General features: G+C 46.2%; 5 protein-coding genes across 5 annotated transcripts; 4 read left to right on the forward strand and 1 right to left on the reverse strand.

Annotated features, from left to right (window-relative positions):
• Positions 1-2,661: 2,661 nt before the first annotated feature.
• On the forward strand, positions 2,662-2,910 carry N7506_005460 (uncharacterized protein; the record flags this gene model as incomplete). Its single annotated transcript, XM_056954754.1, has 1 exon — positions 2,662-2,910. One exon carries the CDS (start codon positions 2,662-2,664, stop codon positions 2,908-2,910), a length of 249 nt encoding a protein of 82 aa, XP_056813643.1.
• A 6,150-nt stretch (positions 2,911-9,060) lies between these two features.
• On the forward strand, positions 9,061-9,333 carry N7506_005461 (uncharacterized protein; the record flags this gene model as incomplete). The annotated part of the gene is made up of 1 exon (XM_056954755.1): positions 9,061-9,333. The coding sequence occupies one exon, from the start codon at positions 9,061-9,063 to the stop codon at positions 9,331-9,333; it is 273 nt and encodes a 90-aa protein (XP_056813644.1).
• Positions 9,334-13,928: 4,595 nt separating this feature from the next.
• Positions 13,929-14,244, reverse strand: N7506_005462 (uncharacterized protein; the record flags this gene model as incomplete). Its single annotated transcript, XM_056954756.1, has 2 exons — positions 13,929-14,150; positions 14,188-14,244. The coding sequence occupies 2 exons, from the start codon at positions 14,242-14,244 to the stop codon at positions 13,929-13,931; spliced, it is 279 nt and encodes a 92-aa protein (XP_056813645.1).
• A 657-nt stretch (positions 14,245-14,901) lies between these two features.
• On the forward strand, positions 14,902-15,318 carry N7506_005463 (uncharacterized protein; the record flags this gene model as incomplete). The annotated part of the gene is made up of 1 exon (XM_056954757.1): positions 14,902-15,318. The coding sequence occupies one exon, from the start codon at positions 14,902-14,904 to the stop codon at positions 15,316-15,318; it is 417 nt and encodes a 138-aa protein (XP_056813646.1).
• A 463-nt stretch (positions 15,319-15,781) lies between these two features.
• N7506_005464 (ankyrin repeat domain-containing protein) lies at positions 15,782-16,544 on the forward strand (the record flags this gene model as incomplete). Its single annotated transcript, XM_056954758.1, has 2 exons — positions 15,782-16,243; positions 16,296-16,544. 2 exons carry the CDS (start codon positions 15,782-15,784, stop codon positions 16,542-16,544), a joined length of 711 nt encoding a protein of 236 aa, XP_056813647.1.
• Between the last annotated feature and the right edge of the window lie 354 nt (positions 16,545-16,898).

A 16,898-nucleotide genomic window follows, 5' to 3' on the forward strand; every position in this document is an offset into this window, starting at 1 on the left:
TGGCGGCTTGGTCGCAGGTTTGATAAGTGGACTGGGTGACAAGGAGGTCTTCTCGATCGTATGGCTCTGGGAATGCTTTATAAACAAAAGCGGATCCGGAAAATTCACGTTGCATTTTCCACATTGAGCAACATGCAGTCGCGCAACGAAATGATCTCTGACAGCTGATAGACGCTTAAAGCCACCTTTCCTGCAATTCGGGCATCTGAAGCCATTCTTATCACTTGGATTCGAGCGATCTACCATCTTGGTGTCAAAAGCTCTCAAGCTAGACCCGAAGAAATTTGAAGTAGAGGCAGATTGCCCGAAAAATATCCAGCGACAAGAAAGCTCACAAGACCGGGCACACTTTGACTTATTAACGGTTCATCGTGGCGTAATCAATGATTGAATGGTGTAACCCCCGAAAAATTACTCCAAACTAGCGCAGAGATACAATAACTATAGGTGACGTGGCGGAAATCTATTGGTACAAAGGCACAACGTGCAGCGCTCATCTAGCAAACTTTCTAGACCAATAGGGTCCAATGTATTTGTTTATCTTTTTTCTTTTACAATACTGATCATTTCCAGCCGCCGGGTTGAGGACCTAGGCATTCACAAAGATGACATCTGTATTATCATCTCCGCGAGATATCTTTGCACAGCCATCCTGTGTCTGTTGAAATGTTTAGCTTAGCACGGTACGGTGGTTAGTCCCAAGAGCATCACTGTTTGGAGAAATTCAGCTTTTTCATTGGTGTTCATGGGCATGGTGCAGTGCGAGCTGCAGAGCTAAGCATGCAAGCACGGCGTGGATTGATCAAGTTGGCTATCTCGTAAGCAGATACGGGTGACAGAGGCCAAGTCCCGCAAGAGTGCAGATTAAATAGGGGATGAGCTTAGTAAGGTCGTTGAGACCCTTACGATCATTAGGCATAGGGGGTGCTGAATATTCCCCGGGCGCGCTAGTAACATTGCGACCCTCTTTTGTTGACAACCTATTCTAGCCCACCACGTGACATTCATGCTGACGACGTGCTCTTGCTCTTCATTTTGATAACTATGCATTTGTTTTGGGCATATACTCAATGAAAATGCTTGCATTTTTGATCAGCATCTACTATCTCGAATTGTGTAGCACGGTCATTTATTCATGCCGTGTGTCTTCGCTACCCGTTTGAATTTCACGGGGCGGTTTTTGTTACGGTCACCTTCGTAATTATGCAGTATATCTCTAAGAAGAAATCGAAGGAGTCCATCCTCATAGGCCTCTTCTTTAGGAAAAATTTTCCGCTTGCTAATTGTATAGTCTCTTAAATCATCTTCGGTAGAAAACCGCTCTGGTGGCACCCATTTCGGATAGATTCCAGTAGATCGACCAGATTGACGTGTGTGCGAAGTACTGCCTAGTTGAATGAGCCTCGTACAGAATACATAAGCAAAGTCAGGTGCATCTCACCTGTTGAGCTTCATGAAGATTCTCTGCGACAGGGTATAGTCCTAAACAGCGACAGATGCGTTGCCATGATGCTAAGCTGTTGGCCTCTGCTCCGAACGTCGAGTTGAATGCTTGCACAATGGCAATGCGAAAGAATGCCCAAACCTTTTCACGTGCGACTGGAAATCCGCCGTTCGACTGCTTGTGCCATCCGAAAATGTCGCACATTCGGTAGAACTCGACATATACAGGCTGCTCCCTCTGATAGGCAAATCCGGGGACCGGATAAAAAATTCATCAATCTCATCCATTTCGTTCTGATTACCCATTGGGTTAACTGTCGGGATGCTTTTCTGATGATGGAGTACCAAAACCGCTAGTCATTGGAATTAGCAGTTGCCTTTATAGATAATTTAATTACGCCAATTACCTAAAGCCTGTTTTGACGCGCAGTTTGCAAGACACGATTCAATGGTTTTTGTACAGGTCTGTCTATTTTTTCTAAAGAGGATCGTTTTCCCGATTTCTCTGTGTTACAACATTCCTTCCGTTATTTCATGTTGACAACCACGAAAAACACCATCCCGCATGGAACATCCAACACGGGAATTTGTGAGTGTCCTTTTGAATATCGAACGCATTCTTTGTTACATGCAACTTGGCCAATTTTCTTCCATTCTCATAAACTACGCTACATGATATCGATAGAGCAATTGGTGTAATATGTGTTTGATGGATGTGCACGGTTCTTCCTGACCGATCATTATATGCAACTATTCGTAGTTAGGTTGCCAAAAATATTTCTGTGGTACGTAGCCCCGCACCTGTGGTATGCTGCTTCTAGATCGGGCCGCGTCCTTGCCGAGGTAGGCAACTGGTTCCCAGACACGATGGTCGTTGACTCGCTCATCCATGGCCTGTTGGTGACAGAAGATGTTGACCAAGGATCCGCTCTCTGAATGCAGAAATGGTAATGCGATTGATGTCTTGATCCATTACATGTGCCTTGCATTTGATGTATTCGAGGTATGTCTGCTTTTCCAATGTGAGGATTCCGTTTGTCCTTTTGCAAGGGAAGGGCGGTAAGCTAAATTCTATGATAGGCCTAGAGAGTAGCCACCGGTTGGTGACGTATCATTGTATGGCTAGTTAGGCAGCATGTTCTCCCCCATCCCAGCACACCCTTCGTACAGAACAAATATTTTGAGTTTCCCAGTTTCACCTTTTTCAAGTCCTACAAAATGAGAGCCCCGTGGGTGCTCATCAATAATCTACTACTTTTCATCCCTCCTGTATCTGCCGGACCAGCCGCCTACGGAATTTGCCAAGCAGGATGTTCCGCTGTTGTCATGGCTTGCTACTCGGCAGCAGGCTTCACCTGGGGAGCTACTATGGGTGCTAGTGCGCCTGCCTCCGTCATTGTATGCAACTCGGCTTTCGGAACATGCCAAGCAGCCTGTGCTGCCGCTCTGTTAGCACCAACACTCTGAAATTTGAGGCTCTCGCGAACATGCTTTTACAAGAAAGACGCGCTGGCTTTGAGTCGGATTCAATAAAATTAACAGAACGGTGAGAAATAAATATCTCGGATTTTCACAGTGTTCACAAGATTGAAGTATGACCAAAAGCAGAGGTCGTTGCTCTAATAGTCTACGAAATATATTTTTCTGTCAACACATTTATTGGCCTAGGCTCAGGATGGTGGAATCGTTTGATTTAGTCGATCGATAATCGATGCAGCGACACTTATTTTTCTACCAAAACGAATGATCAAATGAAGTGAAGCAATAATTGTTATCTATACGATAGATTTTCTTGATAAACATCCAGCCTCAAGTACCCAAGGGGCCATGACAGCCCAATCATCCATCAACAGCGCCAGGTCGCGTGGAAAGGGGTATTGCACGGGATCCCCGCGGATGATCCAGAGAACCACTTCGACTTGGTAGCCGAAAATCACCTGCTGCTAATCGCAACGACTTCCATTGGTGGAAATGTCACAGCCAATTACAATCAACCGGGCTTTGAATTTTTATACATTTCCGGAGTGAGTAGGAGTATACTCCCTACGAAAACAAATGTATTTTTCAACTTCTACCCAATCACGCTAGTCCATACCAGTATGAAGGCTCATGAAGCTCGCTTACAGACCCTATTTACAACGACTGGTCGACTATTGAAATTTATCTCTTCTATAGTAATGTGTTTTTCAAATACAATACCAAATGCTTTGACTCAAGCAAGGCCATATCTCCAGAGGTCAAAAATGGATGTTTGACATGACTGGTGGAGGTTCTCTCGATAACATCCTTCATTCGGACCCACGTCTCCCATGCTCTCCCATGCCATATGGATATTCGAAGTTTTTGAACTTGAATGGCTTGTACTCAACCGTGGAAAGGGGTAGCACTTGTCTGGGGCTGGATGACACACTCAAATACTTTTCCATGGTCGCTATGCACAATTCAGCAGCAAACGCTGGATATGCTCTCAAGAGGTCGTAATCAATCTCCGGGGTCAGCCCTCCATGAAGCTTTCGCAGGTTTTTCACAATCAGTTCTATCACTTAATTTCTGATATCTCGGTAGTCGGCATTTGTTGAATAGAGTTCCTTGATTACCCGCGCCAAGATCTGCTTTTCGGAGCAATTTTCAAATGAATCTCGAAAGTTCTCTGCTGCTCTGATCTTCAGATCTTTGATCAAGAAGTAATCCGCTTCTCCATACATGCGGAGATGGAAGTAACATGGGTGGCAATCCGTCAATGATTCGTCGATAGCATCCATTTGCTCGCTGGAGCCTGTTAAAGGGCCCTCGCCAGTTACTGAAGTCCTTTTGTTCACTGAGCATTGGTCCATAAGGCTCGCTGCAAGTTGATTTGACATTGACATTGCAATTTGATCAACGGCATTATCTTCAGTTGAAAGGTTCTCCACGTCATTTTGGTCTCTTTGAGAGAGTCGCAAAGCCGCTTCCGAATGCCATGTATCTGGTTCTGGTAGCTTATCGCTATCGCCTAGTGAAATTTGTACTTCGGTCGTATTGTCTTCAACCGTGTAGTCTCCAGTATAAAGAAACTGTAGCATCCTCTCGACTAGTGTCGGGCTTCTAGTGTCCAAAGTAACAGATCCCTGGGATTCCTGTGAGTCAGTCCCATTAGCCTCGACCTAAGTGCTCCACAAGATTCTGCTTAAATTTACAGTACCTCGAAAGAACCACAACATGCGCTTTGGAAGTACTTGGATCTGGGACACAGAACAAGCTTATGAGCTGGGAAGACTCGATCTTGGCAAAATATCTTGAGATCGCTATAATCGGGCTTGAGGTAGAGGCTTTCTGAAGATGAGCGGAACTCAAGAGAAAAAGCATGACATTTTTAGAAAATTGGTATATTTCTTACCTAGCAATGATATCCAGAACGACATTTTGATACTTTCTCTGCTCCTTTCTCTCTTGAATGACGGCAGGGGGATTCGGGGGGTCAGGAGCAGGATCGCTCTCCGTTGATGACCCGGATGAGCTGTGTCTTCTATTTCTTCTGTCAACCATGGTTTGGAAATAATAGGGAAGACCAAAAAATTATTCGATTGAGTGGACATACGGCGAGACAGCTATATGTCTCTGAGAACTGCGCGCCAAATGCACAGCTGCCCAACCCCGCCATTTGGTTGAATAATACCACCAAGTCATGTTTGTGACTCACTGCTAGATCGATAGGAGAGATTTCATGCGTATCGGTGTATTATATATTGTCGGGATGAGGAATAAATGTGATGGCTACTACTGGAAATGACCATTAGAATCAGACGATTGATTGTAGGTGATAACGATCGGTTAAACGATCTCGGGGGTCTATACAAATAAGCTTGGGCGTGTTACAACACCGGACTTCCGAATGTGCCCGGAATACCGTACAATTACTAGGGGGAACTGGTGAACGATGAGTAAGCCTGCCCCAAAGGGCTCTAGTGGTATTTTACCACTCTCAGATCGTCAAAATATGCTACCTCGTCTTGTAACTGTATTGGCTATCCAGGGGAACTAGAATTTTCCATGGAGATACAAACAAGTCTAACACTAGAGCTTGGGAGTTCCTCGATAATCTGGGGACCTGTCCCTTCTCTGCCTCTCCTATATTTATTTGATGGTCTGGGCCGCTTATTCGGCATCCGGCCTGCAAAAAGTGACTGTCCTTACAGACTACCCATGAATCCGCTTATCACAATACTAAGGCTGTCAGCCAGAGTTATGTACCCCGGATCAAACTTGGTGGAAATTTACGCACAACCATGTTGATAGACTCCTCAGTGGTATCTTCTGCCTTGAGGGGATGGCTTACACTCCTTTTAACGATGATGACGATGATGCTTACCGAACTGAACTGCCCAATCTATGGCAACGGACTCCCTCGTATGTCCCCACCTTGAATGGACGCCATCAGTGATCTGCCCTCCATCCGACCTTGAGGACATGGTTGGTGAATGTTCACCTTCCCTGCATCAACTAATACCTGTTCCGCAGGGGCTTGAGTCTGTGGTTGAACGTGCAGATAGAAAAGCATGGGATCAACAATCCCCGGACTGTATCCACTATCAGACAGAATGGAGGGTTGAACTAAATAATCAAGTTGTGGAAGGATACAAAACAAGACCTCACTCAGCCACATAGATCCTACTGGGAACAGGTACAAATGAGGATGCTTGTAACATTCTAGCGCGGAAGACAGCCCGTAGCCGACGGGTGAGACTAGATAATACTATGGAGTTATCGGTGAAGTCTCAACGGGATATTGACAAGAGGTACTAGTATTGATTGGGAAGCGGTGGAGAAACAGTTGCTAGCGTGGGCCTATCTATTTCAACCATTCATCTGAGATGCATTAGCTAGCTACCCTGGATCATGTGATAAATTAGCTCGAGCTGTGATGGCTTCAAATTCGGTGCCATTCTCCTTGATTATCTACTTGTGCGTCACCCGCGAGTTTAGCTAATGCACCGGCTCGGACCGATCCTAAATCCGAGATCTTCCTATCGACACCCCGCACGCCAGACGCTTACAACTCTCCACCACTACATCTCATTCTTTGGGCTATCATCATGAGTAACCCATCATTGGCCAATGTGAGTAATAGCTTTGCCATTCAAAATGAAACAAAAAAAAGAAAATACGAAAACAAAAACTCACATGCCATATTTAGGACCTTACAACCGAGTCAGCTAGTCGTAAGTGATGAATTTAACGAACATAACTTGTCTGTGGATGACTAAATTATTCATCTAAAGAGAAAGAGGCTTCGATTATCATTGAATCTCTTCCGAACGCAATCAAGCAATAAAGAGCGGACATCATAAGGGGTTTGCACAATGAGCCACCCTCAGTGGAATTACAAGCCTATTTCACCAAGCTGAAGGAAGGCTCTGCTACGTGGGATATAGGAACCTTGATTGAAGGAATTAGGAGCTTTGCTTCTTTGTATGGACCCGAGAGGCCCAAGTATTACAGCAGTGCACTCAAAGGGCTGCACCTTCCAAATTTCTTCACGGAATTGTGGAATCGAACATATACCCAGTATCCAATCACCCTCTGGGATCGGGATATCCGACACTTATGTCCCCCTGAATGGTCTTATAGACTTGAACAGACTCATCCTGTATTACTATACGAAGGAGAACAAACTTCAAGCCAAGCCTTCAACATCCTGATTCGAGGACCGACGACTGCTGACTGCGGTATGATCTGTCAAATTGCACCGGTAATGGCAATTTGGTACGCTCTAGGGGACACCTTATTTGATCACATTTTCAAATTTGAGAAGGGGGAATTGAGAATCCAACAAAGTTGGGAGACGAGTTTTCTCGAGTCATTTTTGGATCATCCTTTCCATTCTGTCAATTCGCAACCTCGATTCCAGCTCAAAACCTTTCATAATCATCCAAGTTATCTTGATAAGCATCCAGGAGGTGAAGGGCGCTTGCAAAATATTGTGCAGATTGATTCTTCCTATGTTGCTTTCGCCCAAGGTGAGACTGCAAACATCCTATCAGGACCGGAGCTTGAAAGTCGTCTCATTCAAAACTATAACAGATCTAGAGACTTTGCGGACTTAGAAAAGCTATGGATGTATGAGGTAGAACCAGATTATGTACATCCAGATTTTCCACCACAAACATTCGGAATTCTAGCGAAAGAAGCTGAGAAGTATGGGGATCATTTTTTGACCAAAGTAGAATGGGAGGAAAGCCGAGCGGAGAGAGAACGGATGTCCCAGGGCCTACATCGAATTTTCAACTTCCAACGATTATTTGATTGCCTGAGAGACAAGGATGCGTCATGTGGTGGAAACGCCTTACTCTGAGCAAAGGAGATGAAGATCAACTACCTCATTAGCAGGCTGCGTTTAGAACATGATTTTGGCACTCGATAGGCACTAAATGATAAGGGTTTCTCGTACTTGCTTTGCGTGCTTTGACTTATGATGTTTGACTGCTCTGAGTCAAGGATTCATGCAAGATAGATTTGTACTGTAAGCCTAAGATATCATGAAAGTAGTCACAACGAAGCCGTGGAATAGAGCGTTTTGGTTAAGCCAATTTTGAGAGCGACTGTATCACCTAAATTAGACTCGGAGCTAGAAAGGATCATGTCAGCTTAGTTGAGAACTCAGGCATATCAGCTTTCAACGGAATCTCTACGGCTAGGTCAGTGTGTCGAAAACTCCCCTTCCCATTCTTCACCCTCGCCCCAACAACATCAACACACCATTCGAGGAAGCTATCGAATCCTTGCTCTCGATATTCTTCGCAAGATCGCCAATCACGTGGGATAAAAACCTTCAGCCAAGCAAAGAACTCCTCAATATGATTCAAACCAGGAGAATATGGAGGCAAATACACTATTTTACGCCAGCCTCTGCGCACATCTGTTCAATTGTGCCCGAGTGATGAAAGGAAGCGTTATCCATTACTAGTATAGAATTAGACTCGAGCCGTTTTCCACAGTGTTGAAGGAGCTGCTCGACAAAATCCTCAAAGACGGATGCGTCTGTTGATCCCTTGAAACTCGAAATGAAACAAAATTTGATAGCACTGATCAAGATGAAATGTCAACAATTGAACCGGCACAGTGCAAAAAGGGGGGCCAGCCCTTTCTCCGGAAGCCTATCCATTTATCACATCCGGATTCATCGACATATACAAGGTAGTAAGACTTGAATCTGGTATGTAATGATGGTTTAGTACTGTATTCTGAATCTTGAGACTGTTGTTGCGCTTCCTGGGTCGCAGAGCTTTATCATAGATTCATCCTAAAATCCTTCCAACGGGCCTCATCTAGCACGAGGGGATTCGAAGGCTGTGCGGGCAAATAGCTTGACTGTCAAGCTGCCTGTGATCAAATTCCTTATCTCAACTATGTTGCTTCTACTTCTCAAGATTCAGCATCGTATCATTCAGCTGGGCCACTTCAGAACTGCGCCGCAGAACGAATATTTACCACGGAATATGTAGGAAATGAAAAGCTTCATTGGTACTTGAAGCCGAATTGTGAGAAATGTGTTATTCGACATAGAGGGTGGGGAATTTCTGCGACGCCTGTGTTTCAGTGGTTTTACACGCTTTGCAGCAAGCCGCGGAGTTCAGATCCATGGTTTTCACCGAGATTGCAAGGCCACTGCAGTCACTTTCGGGCAATATTCTGCGGAAAGATAGCAAGAAGCCAATTGAAAATGTCAAGTCGTCTGCGAATCACGGCCCGAGCAAGCGGGCTGACACCTCGATGGTCAGGTACGTTGATCTGAGCCCGCGGAAATTCTGCAAGATGGCGAATCAGCTGCAAGTTGCAGGTGTTCACTGCGTGCCAGAGCGCCGAGCGACCGGCGCAGTCAAGCCATTCGGGCCGAATGTCTTCATGCGATAACAGAGAATCAAGTATCCGGCTGCTATTGGGCTGGTCGCTCCCGTAAATCTTGGCAGCCAGCAGAAGTGAAGTATCGCCCTTCCTGTCTCGAGCATTGATGTCGACATTTTGGTTCGCCAACAGAATTTTGACGGCGGTCACATCGTCGTAAATCACGGCTAGGTGGAGAAGAGTATGGCTACTCTTATCTGTGACGTTCACGTTGGTATGTGGATCGCGTAGGAGCGATTGCAAAATCTCGTACTGTCGGTATTCTATAGCCACCAAAATTGGTCGTTGGTTGTTCCCATCTGGATCGTTGATGCATGCAGGAAACCGCTTCATCAGGTGTCGGACGATGCAGCTCTTGCCCTGTATGATGGCCAAGGTGAGCGCATTTGGGGCCCGGCGAGAGCACGAAGCGAGCACACGGTCGTGCTGCATCAGCCAATCAACCACCTCCAGACTGTCTTTTTCAGTCGTAGACAGGGGTGTGCAGCATAGGCAGCACTCGAAATCCGGAGGGAGGTCATGTTTGTACATGTGCATGCTGAATCTTTGAGCTGGTACGCTTTTGATGGACATGATGCTTTGAGCAAGATGCTGGACAATTGTAGAGATGGCTGTAGATGGGGTCGACAGCGTCTGGAACAGAAATGAGGAGACTGGTAATGGATACGATGATAGCATAGTCCCTCTTTATACCTAGATAATTCTATTTGTATATGCCAGTTTTCAGGAATATCCTCAGCATTCTCGATCATCAGGATCACATTGGCGAAGATGAAGTGACGCGCATTGCTATGACCATTATCTACCTCATGTCCCAAGCCCAAAATGGAGCCGAGAATGAGAAGGACCAGGAAATGATGTCGATCAAAGAATAGCTGTCGAATACTTGCAAAGTGATGTTAATATAATGGCTCAAGAAACTCTGCCCCCAAGAGTAGACATCATGGTTGCACTGCGGAATGAAGGACGGAGATAGCGTTGTTAGCTGTCTAGCGTACTGCAACAGTCAATCAAGCCCGCTGCCGAACGTAATTCGGTATGCGCGTGAAATCAGCTTCTCTGTCCTAGGAGACCCCAAATGGATCCCCGAAACCTTAAAAATGGCTTCATGATCTAAAAGAAGCGCTCAAGGAGCGTTGTCGCTCCTAGGACCAGTATGCGAGGTCCTAGCACGAGTCTTAGGAGCCTGGTACGAGGCTTCGCATGCCATATGACCGTAGCACAACAAACAGTGGCGCGCACCATAACCGCTAGATATGCTCGGGGCATGATGAACCATCCGTAGGACGAGTGTTGGACTGAGAGGAGACTGGCCGGCCACGGCAAGGTTATCAGAGCAAAGGCACACATATCACTTAGCGTGTTTGTGCGTTCAGCGACCAAATAATATACCTTCTTGAGCTTTGAGGAACGAAGCGTTGCCAAACGGTGAGCAGAGCAGCAATGCAGTCCCTGATCTCTGCAATATTGACAGTCAATGTGGCACAGCTAGTTACACTCGAGGGAGACATCTACATGGATGGTAGCTAAGCTACCGCGCGACCAACCTCAACAAGTGAGTGCACGTAGACACACCTGCTCAAAGAACAACACGCTCACCGACCTCAGTTTTCAACCAGTAACCAACAATTAAAGCAAATTGATGGCAGTTAAAAGCGTATTTCGACGCGTTGAACTGGTGATCCGCTACACATGGGTCACAATTGTTGAAGTGGTGGTCGCTGGTTCAACGTTGAAGCTTAATCAACGCTGTTGCAGCAGATATAGACACGAAGAGCCGCTGACAGGGTGTGGCTCTTGGAAAATGCGTAGATTGGCTCAACAGCTTGTAGTTTGTTGTTGACTAGGCCGTCACTCCAGTCAGAGGAAGCTCAACAGACCTTGCTTTGCGCAAGTATCATCAAAGCCCCTCGAAATTGGCAATAGTCTGACAACTCCATGCAGGGGGTAAGTGAGACAGATGACCACGAGGCAAATCGAACACTATAAGTTCGGTCAATTTCTTTGATATGTACAGACGCGCTCGAAATCAGTTTCACCAATTTGTTCTCTTTGATTGCTTCTCAATATCTATTTTTATCAACGCTAGGCCTAATGTAGCTAGTGGATTTTCATTACCCTTTTCCCATTCGACAGTAATTGATGGGCTAGTCCAGATGTAGGCCAAGGTGGGTCTGGCCAAGACTAAAGAAAGAACCGAAGAGAATAACATGGTGAAACTAATTTCGAGCGGACCTGTATCCATCAGAAGTATTCACTACATACTCATTTCGAATGGGGTTTCTCGCTTCGGGATTCGAGGTGTCCTCCTACCGCAGACCCATGACAATTTTTTCACCTATAACTCTCCAAGTGCTTCAGGTTGCTGACAAGCACGGCGACCATCCCGACTACTGCATCTACTCATCTCTTGTCAGACATGCTGGTTCGCTTTACTTCATTCTGTTCATGTTCGCCAGCCAGATCCTAAGTCCTGGTTAGGTATCCCTTTAGTAAGACTGCAGTACCCTTTGTGCCGAGCCGAGCCGAGCTAATCATTGAATTTTTCACCAGCTTACTAGACCACGAGAGCAAAAGCAAGGCCTTCTGCACAGGTATTTCCCTTGTCAGCCCAATAAAATTCGAGACTGTCTTCAAACAGCAGATATTAAACCAGCCTGGCCCGTCTGATTGAACCGATCCAGGTTAGCGTGACGAGAATCTGTACCCACTTGCCAGCCGTGGCCGATAGCCATATCACTTATTGGTCCCGGAACCTGTAAGCCAACTTTCTATTTGAGTCAGAGCCTCGAGCTGGATCGATTTTCTAATTGGAAATTTACAGATGGTGCCACCCGCGAGACCCAGCGAGACCCAGCGAGGCCCCAGCGTCTCAATTTTGTTTGATGTACCCCGCCAGATTCAGACTACCAGAACCAAGGCTATGAACTCATCGTCGTCTCAACTCCTGCAAGAATTAAAACAGAGTCTCAGAACAAGACTACATGCGCATGCTGCCATGGCCGCTGGAGAAACGAGTTTGTGTGGCTGCTTGTTCGCAGGCAATCAGGTATGCCTGCCCGAGACTTTTATCCCACCACCATTTCCTTCATCGTCAGTTATGATACCAGCTGAAGGATAAACCTAAAGCAATTTCTGGCAATGCAGGGAGCATCTGTTGGGTCGAAAATCGCAGGTCAAGGCGACCCCGAAGCACACAATCTGCATTGTCGGTGTCGTGCCACGTTCAAGCAAGGCGAAGAGTGGCCAAGGTAAAGGATGGCAATCTGTGAGTAGCTTTCCGCATATCCCATTTCTTGCTTACATAGGTTGAAGAACTCTGCCAAGTGGCACAAGACGTATCAATCCTGCGAGACACCGAGAAACTCCTTGATCGTGTCTAATCGCCACCATGGAACTATCAAGAATTAGATGACCTAAGTGTCTAGTGAAATTGAAGTGCCCTGATGACTTTTGGTGATCTTACCCTCAATCGGAGCTTCTGTGGTGCCCGTCATGAGCGCTTTTCATTCGTCCTAGAAATGAGCTATCTGTTTCTAGGAACCCGAGGGTCTCTGCCACTCGGATGATAGGGAGCAATGTTGTTTAGGCAACTTTTTAGCCAGTAGGTGTTGATGTCGTAGATACGTACCATAATTTCAGCCAGGTAAATTTAGTCGCGAAGGCATCAACCGTTGAATTGTCGAGATATCCTGCTACCAGATGATCTTTCAAGCCCCGCTGACGAGCAACCACGCCTTTGGATTTGGGGCTCCTCGTAACAGTCGAAGTGGTAACTTGTGTCCTTTTCTGTTGGCTTCTAAATGGACGCAACCGGAATGCTAGGGCTGAAAGTGTGCTGCTGCTGTGGAACAGTGGCTTCACGACTTAGAAACTAATAGTATATCTGATCACTTGGCCGATATCCCTTGGCTAGCATGGCTCTTCAGACAATGGCTGAATGAATTCAATTGGTAAAATCGGGCATGGGACTCACTGAGCCACGAGATCATCATTTCGTGGTATATAGTCTATAAAGGTCCGAAGACGTGTGAATATTGCTACGATGCGGGCATTAATCGCCCTCTGGACTTTGATAAACGACGTATCTGTAAAACAAAATTTACTTGTATATATATCAGAACTCTCACTAGAACATCATCAAGACATGCTTCAGTTGAGCCATCACTGACGGCACTATCAACCATATGAGATGATCTAAGGGCCCTGAACCAGGTTAAATGTGGAAGGTAGGGGAAATGCGTTCTCTAGACTAAACAACTCCCATTTAGAACAACATAACGTAATATCATATCATTTGTAAACATGAATCAACATCAGTCTACTACAACATTGATAAATCTCTTCTTGACGTTGCTGCAGCCCCCACCCTACCATGGACCCAATACACAGAGAGGTATGGACTGTAAATCCGAAGAGCGATTTCTTACCAACTGTTTTACAGTTTTATCAGGAACGATCAGAAATAGTTACGGTCTGGAAAGTAGTCGAGGATGGCTCCATAGCCGATGACGAATAGTCCAGCGTCGTCAAAGCGGAGGAAGACTTAGTGGAAGACGACTTGGTGAAAGACGACTTGGTGGAAGACGACTTGGTGGAGTGTATCAAGCCCGAGGGGTGCAGCGGCTGCCATGCTTGAGTCCATTGTCCAACGTACATGTCGAGCTGTCTCCTTGAAAATTGTAGAAGGTGATCACCCCGGTTTTTTTGACCTTAACCCATGCAGCTGATGAATTGTTTTCCGTGCCGCAAGCCTCCGCGCCACGCATAGGGTAACCTGGATGGGTGCTGTTGGCGACTTTGTCCAACCCTACAAATCCGTTAGTCTATTTTTCTTGATTTGCATGCTAGGCAGTAACTTACTTGAATAGTCATCTCCATCAAGTTGGCTGAAGAATGCGGAAGACCCTGTGCAGCCATGGTTGTCATAGGACCATATCGCGCATTTGTTATCAATATCAATGATCGCAAGAGTGCCACCGAGAGAGGAGATCGTACTTACCTTTCCACCATCACTATCAAGAAACTGGTCACGTTCCTGTTAACGGCTCCATCGGTGTTAGGAGCACTCATCTTGACCCTGGGAGCTGCCTCTCTCCCGAAAGCCCGTGGAACTGTTGAACCGCAAAGAAGGGACCTATAGGAGCTCGTACTTGAGCCTAGGAGCCAGACATCCATCCCGGGAAGTCTAGGCCCTTACCATATATCGGCGACTAGGGGTCATTTGATTTTCATTACGATCACCACCTAGCTTGATCCGTGAGGAGAATGATAACACATAGTAAGGGTCGGGTAAACGATTCCCGCTTCCCAGGAACCTGAACCGTTCCTTGATTTTTCCCGATACTTCAGACCACGCGGGAACCAACATTATCCTGCATCTGGGGTTCGAATATAATAAGACAGTAAAGACCTATCTATCGTCTCCCGGTTTTCCGTTCAAGTCACCCACCAGACCAACTCCACACATTACAAATCGAACTCGCGCTCTTTTTAGCCCATTACCCCAATGTGAATATACCCGGCCCCTGATACTGCACGACTTGATACGTGAGTTGATACTAACTTAACATATAGATGCTCCTCCTCGATCTCCCTCCTGAGATTATACCTTACATAGCAGACAAGCTAGATCAAGCGAAAGATTTGCTTATGCTTGCTTGCCTCAATCGAGCAACAAATGCTCTTTTGCTCGACTACTTGTTCAAGCTCAACGTCCGACGCCAACGCAGCTCTGCCTTGTTCTGGGGTGTTCTCCAAGGCAAGTCGGAATTTGTGGAAATGATGTTGTACAGCTATCAAGCGGACGCCAATACCACAGACGATAAATCTCGCACAACGATACATTATGCAATTCGCACTAAGAACGAGATCATGATCGCACGCTTCTTTTTGATAACAAAGCGGATATCAATTGGCAAGACCACCGCAGGCAGACACCACTGGTATACGCCATTGCAAGGAATCGACTGTCTACTGCATCACTTTTACTAGATTTTGATCCAAGTCTGAATACAAGGGATATCAAGAACCGGACTGCTATTTGGTACGCCATCGCGTTTCGCTATGAAAACCTAGTGCAAGTCTTTCTGGAAAGGGGCAGCGATCTACGAACGCCAGATTATAAATACTTTTCACCATTAAGGCTTGCTGTTGCCAAGAAAGCCCCGAAAATCACTCGACTGTTACTCCTTCATTCAGATCCCAATTTAAGGACGACCCTACCGGAGAATGCCAGATTATAAATACTTTTCACCATTAAGGCTTGCTGTTGCCAAGAAAGCCCCGAAAATCACTCGACTGTTACTCCTTCATTCAGATCCCAATTTAAGGACGACCCTACCGGAGAATGCCACTATCAGAAACCGTCTGCTCTGCCAGGCCGTACAGGCAAGCCTTCAAGATTTTGTCGCGCTACTGATTGCCCGTGGTGCAGATCCCAATTCTAGAATTAGAGATGGCCGGACTGACCCTGTTGCACCAAGCCACAGAAAATAGCGATAGCGGGATAGTCCAACAATTGCTCGCCTTTGAGGAGACCTCCATCGATGCAACGGACAGACACTCCTGTATCGCTATCCACATTGCAGCAGAGTATGGATGCACGTCGGTAGCCATGTGCCTGCTGGCCAAATGCGGTTTAGAGTCTAACGCAAGAGATATCTACGGTCGGACCGCCTTCCACATCATAGCAGAATATGGCAAGAAGTCGATCACAAGGCTTCTTTTAGTCCATGATGCTGTGGATATCAATCCCCTAGATTTGAACCGAGAAACAGCACTCTGCTTGGCTGCCGACGCAAAGCACACGGCTATAGCTCTACAGATTCTAGTAGAAGATCGCGTGGACGTCGACCTGGCCGATCAAACTAACTGGACAGCTCTTCATCATGCAGTGAGAACGGGCAACATACCGGTCGTATGTGTCCTTCTCGGCACTGGCCTTATTGACGCAACAATTTCCTGCGAAGCACTTTTTTACTCTCGCGGGGCTCGTGGAAGCGACAGTCGTAGTCACAGGAGCTCCCATCCCCGCAGGCAAGAGAGGTACAATGACTTCAGAGTGTGAGGATGGATATGCTGATTTCTTTTTGGCTGGGAATCCAGCTTCTTTATGTCTTTTCGGCTCCGCCTCTCCCAAAGAGTCAGTTGCGCAGATGATGACGCGACTTACTTTCTCGTTGAGAGGCGTTGAAGTTGTTGAACGGACGTTCAAATGATTTTTTCGACTCTTTTTGGCCGACAGTGACGCTCGATTGTACCTGCAGTTCGCATATCGTTCTTAGTATCACCCTTTAGTCTCGCTATAATCAATCTTGTCCATATCCTAGTCCTGCGTTGCTCGAACGGTAATTTTCTGTGTTTCTCGCATCCAACTGATCTTGCCTCTACTAGAAATGCTGCTACCTGTCGGCACAAACACCACGAATATTGTCCAGGGTGTTGGTTGGATATTTTGGCGGAGGAAAACGAAAATGACTAGGCTTACTGGAGAGCACAAAGTAGGAACCTCAGTCTAGTTTCCAGAACAACTATGTGAGCCATTTCAGCTACCAAGGTTTATGATCTTGTTC

This window comes from Penicillium brevicompactum (genome assembly GCF_028827555.1).
Source record: "Penicillium brevicompactum strain IBT 35665 chromosome Unknown utg000003l_segment0_segment0, whole genome shotgun sequence".
NCBI classification, from domain to species: domain Eukaryota; kingdom Fungi; phylum Ascomycota; class Eurotiomycetes; order Eurotiales; family Aspergillaceae; genus Penicillium; species Penicillium brevicompactum.